The 15463-nt window shown below is 42.7% G+C and overlaps 1 protein-coding gene across 1 annotated transcript in view; it reads right to left on the bottom strand.

Annotated features, from left to right (window-relative positions):
- Window positions 1-1306: 1306 nt before the first annotated feature.
- The window catches only part of FAM237B (family with sequence similarity 237 member B), a 99892-nt gene continuing 85735 nt past the window's right edge, over window positions 1307-15463 (bottom strand). The window contains exons 2-3 of the mRNA XM_069209251.1: window positions 4975-5380; window positions 1307-1882 (exon numbers count right to left, since the gene is read on the bottom strand). Of these exons, the coding sequence (XP_069065352.1) occupies window positions 1854-1882; window positions 4975-5368 (423 nt within the window). The 5' untranslated portion in view covers window positions 5369-5380 and the 3' untranslated portion in view covers window positions 1307-1853. The remainder of the gene's footprint in view (window positions 1883-4974; window positions 5381-15463) is intronic.

The following is a 15463-nucleotide window of genomic DNA, read 5'->3' on the forward strand; positions in this document are numbered from 1 at the left end:
AGGCGTCGTGTGCTGCTACTTATAACCAAGATGTTGGCGAAGGTGGGTACTGCTTGCAGGAAATGAAGGTATAGCAACCCATAGTAAGGAATCAACTTCTGGCCTAAAGACATACATCATTTCACATAATCTGAGCTCCTGCCTCACATCAATATTCTTTTGTCAAATTAATTACAACCATAATTTGCAAGAATGAGCTTAGCCTCCTAAAAGCTTAAACTTAAGACGTTATTCTTTAGGCAACCTTTCTTTTGCCACGGACTGAGTGTGGCTACTCTCCTGTTTATCGCGGGGACATTCAGTTTTGGAGTAGCCAGACGCTTGTAATCAATTTTCAAAAAAAGGTGTACAGTGACAACGTGGTTGTTCTCCTTTGAGTGTGTGTAGGTCGGAATTTACAACTTTCAGACATTCACAAACATTTACTTTAGTATTCCTGGAAATCTATGCTGGGCGCAGTTTTCCAGGCATACTCTTGGGAATTCCTCAATGCAGAGATATATGCCGGGCTTACCTCTACACTGGGGAAAGGCAGCCTGATGTGCATACACAGTTTTTTCTCTATAGGGAGAAACCTATACCTGTACATTCTCTTCCACTTTCTACCCTGGAAGGAGAATTACTCCTGACCTCCTAGTAAATCTCGGACTGTTTCCAATATGGGCAAGAAATGGGAGAGGAGGTTATGTATTCCACCAAGCTCATGAGTTTGTGTGTGTTCTCAAATTTTCAAGGCGAACAAAGCCTTGCACCTCCCACTCCTCATCCCTTGCATGGGAATTAGTACTGCAGCAGTAAAAATATGTATGCTTCTGAGGACAGCTCTCGGGGAAAAATGGAGATATTTTTGGCTGTAATAAGATTAGCAGGCTGTAATTGGCTTTGTGAATCAGGCCAGATGCATGCTTATTGTGATGACAATTACTTTGTGGTACGGTATAGTAGTCTTGTGTAGATAGTAATATGCAATTGTTATAATGTCTTATTTTGTGCAGGTTTCATAAGTGGGCATTACAAGAATATGAAACCAGACAAACATTGGTTTGCTTTTGTATTATATTTCACATCTACCTATAGATTTGATAGACACACTCATACAATCACAATCAGTGAAGACTAATAATTGTTCACCCAGACAAGGACCATAATAAGAATCTTTGGTGAAAAAAATAAAAATATTAAAAATGCCTATGTGTCATGACTGACGTGATCAATAATAGAAAGCAAGAGTGGATTCAAAACTGTCCTGTGCAACCATTATACTACACATTCGTTTCCTTCAATAGAAAAAATATTTTAATTGCTATATAACCAAGAATAAGCAGCGGTAAATACAGACATTAGAAATTGCACAATGTTCTTTTTCATGCAACATTAACATCTCTATATGATGACATTAGCATTGTTCACAGAGCTGTCAACAGAAGTTCAATATTCAAGTTCTCATCTTCCAAAATGGTCTTTCTGAATTTCCTATTAGAAATATAAAATCTGCTGGATTTCTACCATGGATTGCAACGTCTGAGATGTTGCTTGAAAAGCGTTCATTATCTGGAAATAACTCCATCTTTTGTTTCCAATTCAAAGTCACAGAATTACCTGAGGGAACACTGATGTTGACTCAAGTTAGATGCACATAATAGATCACAATTGCAGCGAAAAAGGCAACCTTGGTATGCATTTGAGCAAAGGTAATAACTATTGAACTCATCACAGTTTATGGAGTACTTCACAAGATAAAAATGTTGGATAGAATCGTTCCCATAAACCAGTCCAGAGTACAATGTTCATTATAAAAGATGGCAGCCTTTTGCCTCTGGATATTAACTTCCTGAGGTTATCTTGATGTCTTCTTAAAACTGATGTTTTGCGAATTCAAAGCCTTTAAAAGAAACAGGGAATCCGTTAAGCACATATTTTTTGGTCAAAGGAACAGAAAATCGGGCAATAGTGTTTTGTAATTTATTCATGTATATGTACCCTCCTCGCAAGAAAAGTTTACAGCCATTTGTACCTTAAGGAACTGCACAAGACACATAATGATAGCATCTTTCTCAAGGTTTAGGACTGGCTAAAACTATAACATAATGCATTTAAAGGTAACAATGTTTTACATGTATATTTGCTTGTTTACTAAAAAAAGATACTGATATTATTTTGAAGAAATCTCTAATAAAGAGAAATTTTGAAAACAGCAAAGATGTACCGGTACACACAATAAAAACATTAGGTCCAGCATGCAGTATTTCGCCATCTCTAGCGATATGGAATGGCACTGAGGAGTGACAACGACACAACCAACAGAACTGGAAGAGAAGATGATGTGCTTTGGGACGTGGAGGTAGGGCTAATGAACAACCCATACAAGGACAGAAGAAGGGACGTACAGGTAACACAGAGCATTTATGGGTGGACTAAAGAAAATATGAAACATGGGCCCACATGAGTGCATGGAAGATCATCCCCCCCCATTGTGAAAGAAATCCTATTTTATGAAGTAGAACTATTGAATTGTCAACTAACAAATATTGAAAACGAAAATTATTCTCTGTTCTCTCATTCAGTTGTATGTTGAAATATCAACTAAAGAACATCATGCTACCAAAATATTGGTTGGGGTACGTATGCATATGGAAAGATAGATTTACTATTTTTAACTTCACATCTACATACCTTAAGAATATATGTATATCAAAGTTCATACGCGTGGAGATGTACTTACCTATTTATACAAATCAATACTTACCTACACATATAACCAGAAAAGGTTTCAGGGGAGATTCAGCTCTACCAATGCATTATAAATCAATGTAACTTTGAAGTACAATATATCTTAAAAAACAAAAAGTATTACTTTGAGTCATCTTTTCATAAAGTTTATTTAGATAAATATAAGCGAGACAGTTAATATACCAAACAGCACTTGAACTAATTTCAAATAAGGTATCAAAAGGGGTAAATAAATGATAGCATCTGTATATGCAATCACATGATGTTGCATTTAGATTTTCTAATGGAGAACAAGCCAGTACAATATTGGCTTTGACTGCCAAATCTTGCAGGGACTGTCAAAAATATTCTGAGTTCTTGACGAACAGCTTGGGTCATGGAAGTTGGGCAGGGTGTTTCAACATGGAATTATCACAACACTTGGAAATTAATTTTCGGTTTGGACAGTCCTTGTGACATTTGTGTCACAATGAACTTAGGTTTCAACTAATAATGTTTGGGAGAAAATAAGAGACACATTTCTCACGGATGATCTATTAGTCCCTATGAGAGCACATTGAGATTTAGCTATCCATGACATGAAACAGGATATTTTATTGATGTAGAGGCATAGCCCTTACTATGTCTTCCCAGAAGAGTCTAAAGAGAAGAACCACTTCTTGATACTAACGGCCTGAAGAAGCGGGGCTTCCTACGAAAGGTGTTGGCTGCTTAACTCGACACTGGTTGTAAATAGGACTGCAAATTTTGGCACTGGGCGCCAATAATTATCTCATCTTATCTTATAGAGTGCATGGCTACCATAAGGCTTCCCAGTGCTATGAATCCAAACGAGCACCTATCAATCAACAATTAATTCAGAGAGAGTTAGGTTAGAGCCAGGTTTTGAGACATTTCCTAAATTTGACTTCATCCGGCTCAGATCTCAGAGTGATTGGTAATGTATTCCACAGTTTGGGAGAACGATAAGAGAAGGATCTTCCGCCCCATTTGGCCTTCTGAATGCGATGTACTAATAGAAGACCCATATTGGAGAACCTTAAAGTCCTGCTCGGATTGTAGACTGCCAGGGGGACTCTAATCATAAGGAGCCTTTCTCATTTATTGCCCTATGAGTCATACATAGTACTTTACATTTGAGTCTATGTTCCACTGGATGCCCGTATAAGGAGGTTAAGGCTCTCATGACTGAGAACCCTTTAGGTATTTTATAAATGGTCCTGTCAGCGGCATTCTGCAACACTTTTAGCCATTTTTGGGCTGATTTAGGGGAATCAAGATATAGAGAATTACTGTAATCCAGGCAAGAGGAGATCAATGCCTGGACTACCAGTCTTCTGAAATGAACTGACTCATGGAATAATACATTTCATTGTTTATGATATATCGTACTTCTAAGTTACATTGATATATATTGAACTGGTAAAGTTAAATCCTCTCTGAAAGATTTTCTGTTTAGTTAAATTGCGACTGGTGAGGTATTTCTGCTCTATTTCAGGTAGAGGAAAGGATGGCCCTTGTAGCTGGCCCACACCCCAGCTCTATACTATGCTTAATACCTATCCATACTTACCATCTTGATATTCTGGTCCTCAATATTTTGCCACAATATTTTGGTAGCATGCTAGTCTGGACTTGATATTAAGGTGGAATGCAATCAACAATGCGAGCACACCTCTGTGTTCAAACTGCTATGCTATGCATCATAACTATAGCCACTGTATGTTACTGCATCCTCTTTCTATACAACCACTCCACTATATTGCTGGATTTATCGTCATCTTGGGCAGGAGATGGGAGACCCTTTTTTAATGTTGGTCAACATTACCATAATTGTTGCTTAAATAAGCCTTCAGCTATTTCTTAAAACTTGTTGCTGAAGACATATTGTCAGGTGATATAGTGGTAAGACGATGTAGCGGATGCGGTGTAATGGGAGTGTACGTTATATAACCTTTATTACCTTATTGAAATTACAGTAATGCTGAAAGCTTTAAGTTCCTTCCCTCCTCTCCCACACACTTATATGGTATTGATTTAGTGTACACAGACACAGTAGGTGACATGCAACACAAATAAAATGAAAAGAAGAACATTAAAAATATACAATTATTTAGAAAAAGAAACACACATTAAATAAAAGCAGACTATACAATTGTAAGTGAAATTAGCACGTGGAATTGTTTAGATCAATGTAAAAGGATATGAAACAGTTCATGTTTGGAATCTTCTATAATCATTTACCTGATGATGCTTTAGGGAAATATGTAAAAGAAATTTTAGGCAGCATCAATTGCCTTCTACCCATTCCATGCGATCTTGAAAGTACACAGTCCACATACATGTCCCAGAAATGTTGAGCCAGTCCATCAAATAGGGCATTGTGTTTGGGGTTATTAGACTCTTTGAGATAGATCATGAAGTCCCAGAGTCCAACAACAGTTTCTGCTATTCTGAGCTTCTTCATTTCAACCAGTTTCCGAGAAGAGGTCTCCCAACACTCGTTATCAATTTCACTTAAACTGCCAGAATGTGGGTTCGCTTGTGCTTCCTTTTGGTACCCGGATCGGCCATAAACCATGACCAACATCAGTAAACAGAGCAACTGAATGTACAATCTGCTGCCTAGCGATTTCATCCTTTGAAAAACCTAAAAAGACAAAAATTATGACAGTTAGAGAACTCTACTATCAAAATGTATATTAAATTGTCAACTCTAATTCTAAAAGTCACTATATTATGACATTTGTTGCTAGTGTATCTGTGGTCATGTTTTAAGTTGACCTTTTACTTTACTCAAAAATGTGTCTTAAAAATTCATCTCAAAAGCAAAACACAAATGATGCCATAAGATAGAATATTATTTGGTCATGGCAGAGAGATGTTTTGCATCATAATGGGAGTTTAAGCCCGGTGTTAAAGACTGGATCTATGGTAGCAGTTTATGAGTGATGGGAGTTAGTCTTGACTTACAAAACTTCAAGGCATATGTGTGAGAGAATAGTGTTATAAACACAGCATTGTCATGAAAGTTGTGCCTGGGATAAAGCTAATTGTGAGATGAGTGGACTAGATCGTTTGACCTCCACATGAGCCCTGTGATCCATGGCCCTGCCTATGCTTGACCCTCACTGCGTTCTTTTGAGGAAAAGAGAAAAGTAACTGTAAGCACAATTCTTGCTTAGAGCACCTGTCTTTTGGTCACAGATACCAATCCTAGGCCATGTGAAAACATACCACAAATCTGCTGTTGCTCTCCAGAAGATTAGCTTGCATGGGTACAAACCACATTATAAATCCACAGAGTAAGCACTGATGTTACTGGGCTCTATGAGATGTTAAAAAATGCCCTGCACAAAACCTCCGATCACTCCATGGAGGACAGTAACTCTAGTATGCCTGACCTCTTCCTGTCCTCAATATAATGTAATATGTCTCAGCATATGATGCTTATACAAATTCACTACCTGATCCCTCATCTTCTAAAGGACTGACAAACAATTTATGAAATATTCTGTGGAACCTTGATGGCTACTCAAGGGATACAGATACAGGATGCATCAGCCCACCTAACTAATTACTCAGTACTACAAAACAGGCCTGAAAGGGGAGAAAGGTCTGCTGATCACAAAAGGACTCTAACATAGCCTAGCCTGAAGGTCCCAAATAGTCACATACCTTGAGCACCAGCATCCTATTATAACAAAAGGATGTTTATAACATATCAAATCTTGGTGGAGCACATTAAAATACTTTCATAATGCATTGCCCTAGGTGCCACCAACAGGATGCTAGGTTTTACCACATGGTGTGGGAGTGTTTGGCACTGCATACTTTGTGGGGGGGGAGATGATGCACCAAATATTTGAAACCACTGAGCGAAATTTTACACTGACACCAAAACTCTGCCTTTTGGCGTGGGTGATGCAATCAATAGGTGACAAGCAGTTTGTGAATTTGTTGATCTGGCATTGATATTATTCAAACTCAGGATAACTATGTCTTATAAGGCAGGGATGGCCCCAAATGTTAAGACTTTGTTTAGAGACCTGCATAGGTGAACGTTAGTGGATGAAGAAGTCATGGCAATTATTAGGGAAAAACGGGAGAGAGTATGTCAGGTATGATATGGAATGTGTATGCAGTATGAGTGGAAACCAAAAATGATGAGCAACCACTGTGAAAGATGAGACGAGATGTATGATATGCGGCTGAGATGTCATTGGATTCAAGTAAGAGGTCATGTATAAGCATGTACTACGGTGAAGAGCTCAACTAGGAGTTGGGAACGTCGTTCAACTACTGTAACCCATCATGCCAAGCATGTGCATTATGAATGTTGCATGTGGTCTAACAAAGTGCACCTATTCACAATGATTTGACCCTTAAGACATTTGCACGCTGTTATTTTTGCCATATGCTATACTATAGCTCTTAACAATGCGTAACAATGCGTTATCGTTCACCTCCGCTTTTGGCTGGCCATCGTGTTTTTTTTCTATTTAACATTTGTATTTAATTTTGTTTACTTTCTTAGTGTCTTTTGAGTGAACTGACTATGACACATGGGCAGGCTGATGTATTCCCTGTATGCTAAAGTACCACATTAATGCCTCATTATTGTGATATCAGATGGAAAGCCTTGCAGTGTCATGATGTTTTAATGTTGCCTCAGACGATGGTTACAAAAATCTGTAAAACAAACTATTTAAAAAAATTTACTTTCATAATAGCAGTCACATAATTAAGGACGTTAATGATCTCACTCACTACTTCTCCATACCTGGTACCTCCTCTATTCCCAAAAGATTACAGAGTGGATAACCTCCTGTTACTGATACAATAGGAAGAAAAATTACCAAGACAATAAACTGATCTGGAGAGTTTATCAGCACTGCAAGCATACCACAAACTATAAAACATGCATGTTTAACTCTCACACTTACTCATCATCACACTGTGAAGGATTGCACACCATAGCACAATAATCACACCTAAGTGGTTATCACACATGGCAAGGAAACGCTTCCCACATTCGCTCAAAGCAAAGACAAAACACTCGATTAACTATAACTCGTGCCCTAAAGTAACTATAGCTAGTGAATATATGAGTGGTATCGTTCGTTTAAAAAAGTATATTTTTACTGACATATTGTTTTTTTAACTGAATTTCTAAGATGTTTTTTGTCACCTACCACCTGGCCCTTCACCCAACCCCCGACACGGCTGACTTGCTGTAACAATATAAAGGATGTCATTTTAAGTAAGGCAGACATACTGGCTTTGTCAAAAAGCCATCTATATCTAATATCAAATTTAGGTTTAATAAATTCACACATTGCAATGTTTAATAACAGTGTCTGTCATAAAATATTTTGAATAAAGCCTTTTTCTTAAAAAAACATTAACATGTCTTTGATTCTTTCTTTTAATATTTCTCAAGGCAAAATGTGGAAACGAAAGAATCAACCTGCACTCTAGCTGAAGAGCATTCGGCTTCAACTCAGAGTGCTTTTAAAATATGATAAGCTCTCCTGGAGTCATGGACTTACTTTTTTAATATTGCTGCGGGCCGCTGCACTCCATGCAGCCCCCTCACTGCATTACAAAAATGTTTGATGATACCTCTGCATCTTCTAGAGGCTCCACCAGCAAGAAAAATGTACTACAAAAAAGCCCTATGGCATTATGGGGCTCTCCCTGCTGGATCAGTGAATAATAAATGAATGCCTACTGACACTCATTTATTACTATATTTTTGGGGTGTCCCAGTATCCATTTGGGACACCCACATCTTTAATTTTTGTTGGGGGCCCAGGATGAAACCCCAGGCCGCTCTCGAGCCCAACCGGTTCCCCAGCTGGCACCCATCATGAGCAAACTAGGCAAAAAAAATAAACTTTCACCCACATATTTAATTTTTGTTGGGGGCCAAGGGTGAAGGTCCAGGGCCCTCTTGGGCCAGTCAGCTCCCCAGCTGGCACTCATCATGAGCTGGCATTTTTTTTTTATTAAGTGGATGCTAAAGCTCTCAATCATAGCTCGTTAACAGTGTTTTGTTTATAAAAGGCCATTATTGACAGTTCTGGGCTTGAGGCTGAAGGCAATGCGAGTTTCTCACAGTTCCTGTCAGTGGGTTAAAAAGGAAATAATAAAAGAGATAAAATATTTACTTACCCAGGCATCCTCATTCTCAGTGTTCTCTTCTGCAGTCCACATGTGAGTCCTCCTGAAACCTGAGTTGACTCCCTTCTACAAATCCAGCCATTGCTCTCATGCTGCTTATAATGTTAATCAGCATCAGTAATTGGCTGGAAAGGGCTACCTTGATGCTCTCTCTCTGGCACTGGGGGTCTGTGCCTGCTCTCCACTCAGCTGTCTAAAGTAGCCTGGATTGGAGAGGTTTACATCGTGCATATAAGTGACATGCATTCTTTAAACTGAAGTGAGCACCACTCCTCCTCCCCTACTGGCTGAGAAGTGTTTTGAGGTCCTGGCCTCAAACACTGCTCGGGCCGGGAGCAGTGAAAAATAAAATGGTAATAAATTCATTACCATTTTATTTTCCACCGTCGCTCCACTCGTAGCAGGGGAGCAACACTCCTCTGCCCTTATGGAGCAGTCCCCACTGTTTGTAGTTATACCAGTTTGTTTGTTTGTAGTTATACCAGTGTTTCCAAAGGAAAGGCCTTTTTTGTTTTGCTAAAACATTTGGCGCCATTTGATGAATCTTCCCAAAGCGTTCTTAAAAAAAAAAAAAAAAAAAAAAAAGGGCTCTTTTTGCAAAGTTTGTCCATAGAAGATTTCGGAGTGATCCGTCAAGAGGGGGCAGAGAAAAGGGGGAGTCACAAAACACAAAATTCCCATGCAGTTTCAAAGACTTTTTTAAGAAGCGCTACTGCAAAAACTACTCAACGGAATTACACCTAATTTGCCAGGATGCTAGATCTTGGTCCAGAAAGTGTGCTTTTTGTGGGTTTGTGTAACTCTTTTCACCAGATGTTAGGTAACAAAGATATTTGTATATCTGGACAGTTGGGTTTGAGTGACTCTCGCAAGAGCTCCTCAAACCCCAATTTTTTTTTAAAATTGAGCGCTCTGGTTGTCCCTCGGGTCTTTGTTTCCCTTGGACAAATTAGCTCCCACAGGAGTGACACTCCAACAGGGGCAAATGCTCTGACTGTCAGCTTCAACATGAACAAAAATATTACAGGTAGCCATTACAGGAGTAAGGGATTTAGGGGGTCATTACGATCCTGGAGGTCTCTGACCGCCAGGGGTAATGTGGCCTCCGTACCGCCAACAGGCTGGCGGTACGGAGACCCGTATTACGACCGCAGCAGTAGCGCCGCGGTCGCACCCCCGGGGCCGGCGGTTTCCCGCCGTTTTAGCCCCGGCGGTGATAATCCGCCAGGGCAGCGCTGCAAGCAGCGCTGGCCTGGGGATTATGACTCCCCTACCGCCGGCCTGTTTCTGGTGGTTTGCACCGCCAGGAAGAGGCTGGCGGTAAGGGGAGTCCTGGGGCCCCTGGGGGCCCCTGCACTGCCCATGCCACTGGCATGGGCAGTGCAGGGGCCCCCTAACAGGGCCCCATGCAGCTTTTCACTGTCTGCACAGCAGACAGTGAAAAGCGCGACGGGTGCTACTGCACCCGTCACACGGCCGCAACACCGCCGGCTCCATTAGGAGCCGGCTCCTATGTTGCGGCCGCATCCCCGCTGGGCGTAAACTAGGTTTACGCCCGCCGGCCCAGCGGGGATGTTGTAATGGGGTCAACGGGAGTGCGGCCGCATTGGCGGCCGCACGGCGGTTACCGCTTGGCGGGCGGCAGTAGCCGCCCGCCAAGCTTGTAATGACCCCCTTAGTCCCCGATTGTGAATTTAAAAACAAAACAAAAATATAATGTGGAAGAGCAAGGATACCCTGCCCCTCTAGCCCTTTGCTCTGGGGTCCCAGAGAGAAAAAAAATAAAATTGGTATCCGTCCCAGGGACTCCAGCAGCCGGTCCGTGATACTAAACAACTACAGCAGTTTGAAAATGCCATATGGTGTTGGTTAAGGAGCCAGCTGGGGCTGCAGGGACTCTGGGGCTCCTCCCATGGCTCCCAATGTAGTGGTTTGTTGGTGCCACGGGTAGGCACCGGGAGATCCACAACTGCCACTAGGGGATGGGGTACCTGGAACCGTATAGGCTCAGGGAGGTTGGGTGTATATCCCCTCCTCTTAATGTAAAAAAAAAAAGGCCCTCGGGATGGGGTACCTGGGGCCCTTAGTGCCCCGAGGAGCAAGGCTGTGTGAACCTCTCCCCTCAATTTAAGTTTGTGCGAGACCAGGTGAAAGTCAGAAGTTCAGCCCGACTACGATGGAGTGCAGGCCAGATACAGGGACCATGTTAGTGCCCCTGAAAGAGTTACCTTCAAAGCTCAGCGTGAAGAGCTCCATTTGTGGTGGTAGAGGTCACGAGGAGCATAGAGAGCGTTGTGGATGATTGTCAATGTAGAGCGATGAGCAGGCTGAGTGTCGGAAATAGTCGTCGATGTAATGAGAAGATCTTGTTGGGCGTTGTGGATGGTCGTTGCTGGAGCTTCACATTGGCGATCATGATGAACTGTCGATCCAGGTCAAAGTACAGATCTCATGCTGCCTAGTGTTGTTGGCGGCCACTCTAGAGAAAAGAGTCACGTTTCCTGGCACTTTACATAGGTGGGTGCAAGATCTTGGTGTGAACAGGCCCGTTTGCGAAGAGCCAAAAACTTCAGGTTATCTTCTTTTCTTTGGAGAGATTAATTGAGGCAACACCAAGGGCCCAGGACCTGAGTGGCACTTCTTGGGGGTCAGGAAAACACTCCAGCAGAGACCAGGATTCCAGAAGTGTACTGAAGAGCAGATCGGAGGGTACTATTTTTAAGCCTGGTACCTCCCTTGAAGTAGGAGAAGTTTCTAGAGAATTCATTTTGAAGTGCTTAAAGTTTCCTTCTTCGACTGCCCTGGCTCCATGCTGGCTGTATGAACTATGCAGGGTGTAAGAGGCAGGCCTGGTTTGTAGTGGGTACCTAAGGTACTTACACCTTATACCAGGTCCAGTTATCTCTTATTAATGAAATGTAGTCAGTGTCTAGAAGCCAGGCTCTCTAGGGGTAGTGTGGATGTGCAGCCAAGGCCTAACTAGGAGACATGCAAAGCTCATGAAATACCACTGTAGTCACACAGTACTCACACACATGAAAGAAAACACTCAGTGTTAGAAAAATAAAGGTACTTTATTTTGGTGACACAAATGCCAAAAATATTATAGAGACTATACTCCCTTAGAAGGTAAGTAATATACACAGTATATACACTAGAATGCAGAAATAACTACAAAAACAGTTAGAAAACATATTGAATGCAAATATTGAAAATCACAATAGTTAGAAATGGCCCTATATACTAAAATAGTGGGATGCAAAAGTCGGTTTCCCACCTAGGCAAGTATAGTGTGTAGAGGCGCGCTGGGAGTATTAGAAAACACCAAAGGTAAGTAATAGAACCCTCCCCAGAGTCCAGGAAAGCAGGAGTAAATCACAGTAACTTTCTTAGCACACAAAAGAACACGTGATAGAAGATTTTGCAAGAACCAGAAGTGACCGCAAGACACCAAAGATGGATTCCTGGACCTGAAGACCTGTAGAAAAAGGGGGCCAAGTCCAAGAAGCAATGAAGAGTAGAGGGAGAACAGGAGCCCCTGCTAACCTGGATGAAGGTGCAAAAGAAGAACCACCAGTGAAGACGAACAGTCTGTACTGCACCCACGGAGATGGATGTGGGTTCCTGGTTTTTGCAGATGATGTCCCACGCTGGATGGATGATTGCAGTCTGGTTTGCATTGCTGGATTCTGCCAACAGGCCTTGGCACACGCAAAACTTGCGGTTAATGGAAATTGGCGCTGCCCGGGACCCGGAGGGACCTGGTGGCCTCTGCACAGGAGGGGGAGACAGAGGAGGCTCTCAGCAACTCAGAGAGCCCTCAGAAGACCAGGCAGCCCACACAGGAGTCCCACAGCATGGGGACAAAGAAAGTGCATAAGAAGTCCACATAGCACTACACAAAGGGATCCCACGCCACCAGAGAACCACGCAAGAGGCTGTACGTCACAGGAAGGAGTGCTGGGGGCCGGAGCTGCACGGTGCATAAAGAACTTTGTGGAAGGATGCCAACAAGCTTTGGCAACTGCAAAACACATGGTGCATGGGGATACTCTCTTGCGTGGGGAGGCAAGCTCTAACCTCCACCAAAGTTGGACAGCTGGACTTCAGGACCGTCTGGACCACTTCAGTCTACCACCCGTGTTGTTGGATCTACGCACTTCTTCAGGAGAGGGGACCCAAGCCACCGGTCATCACTGCAGAGGGGTGCCTGCTGAAGCAGGGAAGTGACTCCTTCACTTCAAGGGAGATTCCTTTGTTCTTCTGGTGCAGGCTGAAGACTGGCTGTCCTCTGAGGATACATGATCGGGAAACAGTTGAAGTTGCTCGCAGGAGCTAAGGATACAAAGTTGCAGAAGTTGTCTTTGCTTCGTTGTTGCAGTTGTAGAGTTCCTGGAGGGTCCAGATGCAGTTTCTTCAGTAAGAAGGTGAAGTAAAGGATGTAGAGGATTCCTGCTGGAGTCTTGCAATCTGAATCTGAAGAAACACCCAAAGGAGAGACCCTAAATAGCCCTGAAAGGGGGATTGGTCAGCTACACAGGTAAGCACCTATCAGGGGAGGGCTCTGATGTCACCTGCTAGTACTGGCCACTCAGATGCTCCCAGAGTTCCTACCACCTTGGAATTAAAGATGGCAAAACACAGGGACCCCCTGGAGGAGCTCTGAGCACCACCCCTGGGGTAGTGATGGACAGGGTAGTGGTCCCTCCCCTTTCCTTTGTCCAGTTTCGAGCCGGAGCAGGAACTGGGGGTCTCTGAACGTTTGTAGACTGGGTTGTGCAAGGTGGGCACTATCTGTGCCCTTCAAAGCATTTCCAGAGGCTCTGGGAGGCTACCCCTCCCATGCCTGTAATGGCTGTTTCCAAGGGGAGCGGGTGTAACATCCAAACATGGCCATATTCGGAGTTACCATTGTGAAGCTGTACATAGGTAGTGACCTATGTATAGTGCATGCGTAAAATGGCGTCCCTGCACTCACGAAGCTGGGAAAATAGCCCTGGACGATGTGAGGGCACCTCTGCTAGTGCAGGAGTGCCTTCACACACAGGTACTCTGCACCCAGCCTTCAGGGTTGGAAGGCCTTACATATGTGTGACTTATAAGTGACCTGAGGCAGTGTAAATGGCAGTGAAAGGGTGCATTCACCATTTCACACAGGCTGCAATGGCAGTCCTGTAGAAGCCTCAGCATGGGTTCTCTATGGGTGGCAAAAGAAATGCTGCAGCCCATAGGGATCCCCTGGAACCCTAATGCCCTGGGTACCTAGGTACCATATACTAGGGACTTACAAGGGGTGACTAGTCCACCAATTTTGGATGAAATACTGGGTACCAGTATGCAGTGACAAAATGTAGAGGAGAGAGAGCATAGGCTCTGTGGTCCTGGTTGGCAGGATCCCAGTGACAAGGTCAAACACATTGACATCAGGCAGAAATTGGGGGTAACATGCCAAAAAGAGAGTACTTTCCTACACAGGGGTGACAAGTCCTTTCCTTTGTTTGAAGGCAGAGCATAGCCTATTCAGTTGCAAGTGGGACTGTGCCCAGCCCCCTGCCCCCATCCTGCCAGTTGATGACCCATCCAGGCATAGCTAATCACTCAACTGTGACTGTCTGGGGGGATTAAACAAAGTCCAACTGCTAACTACACCCAATCGTGCGACCCAAAAACAGGCTGCAGGCACTAAATAGCTATTTCAGAAAAATGGCAAATTTCTAAAAAGTGGCATTTCCAAAATTGTAACTTGAAATGTGACTTTGCCATTAAAGTGGAGTTTTATTTACATTTTTCTCAGACACCAAACATGTAATGTTTACCTGTTTCCAATCGAAGGTTGGCATTTATTAAATGTAATAAAGCAACCCATTGTTATCCTATGGGAGTGGTAGGCCTCACAGCAGTGAAAAACTAATTTAGGAGTTTTTCACTACTAGGACATGTAAAACATAAAAATATATTCCCAGCCTTTTAATTATCGTGCACCCTGCCCTATGTGCTACTTAGGGCCTGCCTTATGGGCACATTATATGCAATAAAAGGGGAGTTTAAGACTTGGTAAGGAAGTTATATTGCCAAGTCAAGTTGACAGTTTAAAACTGCATTGAGGCTGCAATGACAGTCTTGGGACATGTTTTAATGGGCTACTTAAGTGGGTGGCACAATAAGTGCTGCAGTCCCACTGGTAAATGTAATTTATAGGCCCTGTGTATATGTATACCCATTTACTAAGGTCTGATCCATAAATTAACTATGTCATTCAAATGTAAGCCAAATCAACCATGTTTAAAGAAGGAAGCACAAGTATTTTAGCACTGGGTAGCAGTGGTAAAGTGCACAGAGTACTGGGCCAACAAAAACAAATTCAACAAAATGTATGGGTGTGACCCTCCACTGAAGGCCAAGTCCAACACAATTCAACACCATATAACAAAATTGGAAAGCCACACAGAGCTTGGTTGCCCAGCATGTCAGAGAAAACAGAGAATATAGACCAGGAATGCTCAGAGTACCCTCACTAAGAAAAAAAGTAAAGATGACACAAATTAGG

The sequence above is a fragment of the Pleurodeles waltl genome, chromosome 10 (assembly GCF_031143425.1).
Source record: "Pleurodeles waltl isolate 20211129_DDA chromosome 10, aPleWal1.hap1.20221129, whole genome shotgun sequence".
Classification (NCBI taxonomy): domain Eukaryota; kingdom Metazoa; phylum Chordata; class Amphibia; order Caudata; family Salamandridae; genus Pleurodeles; species Pleurodeles waltl.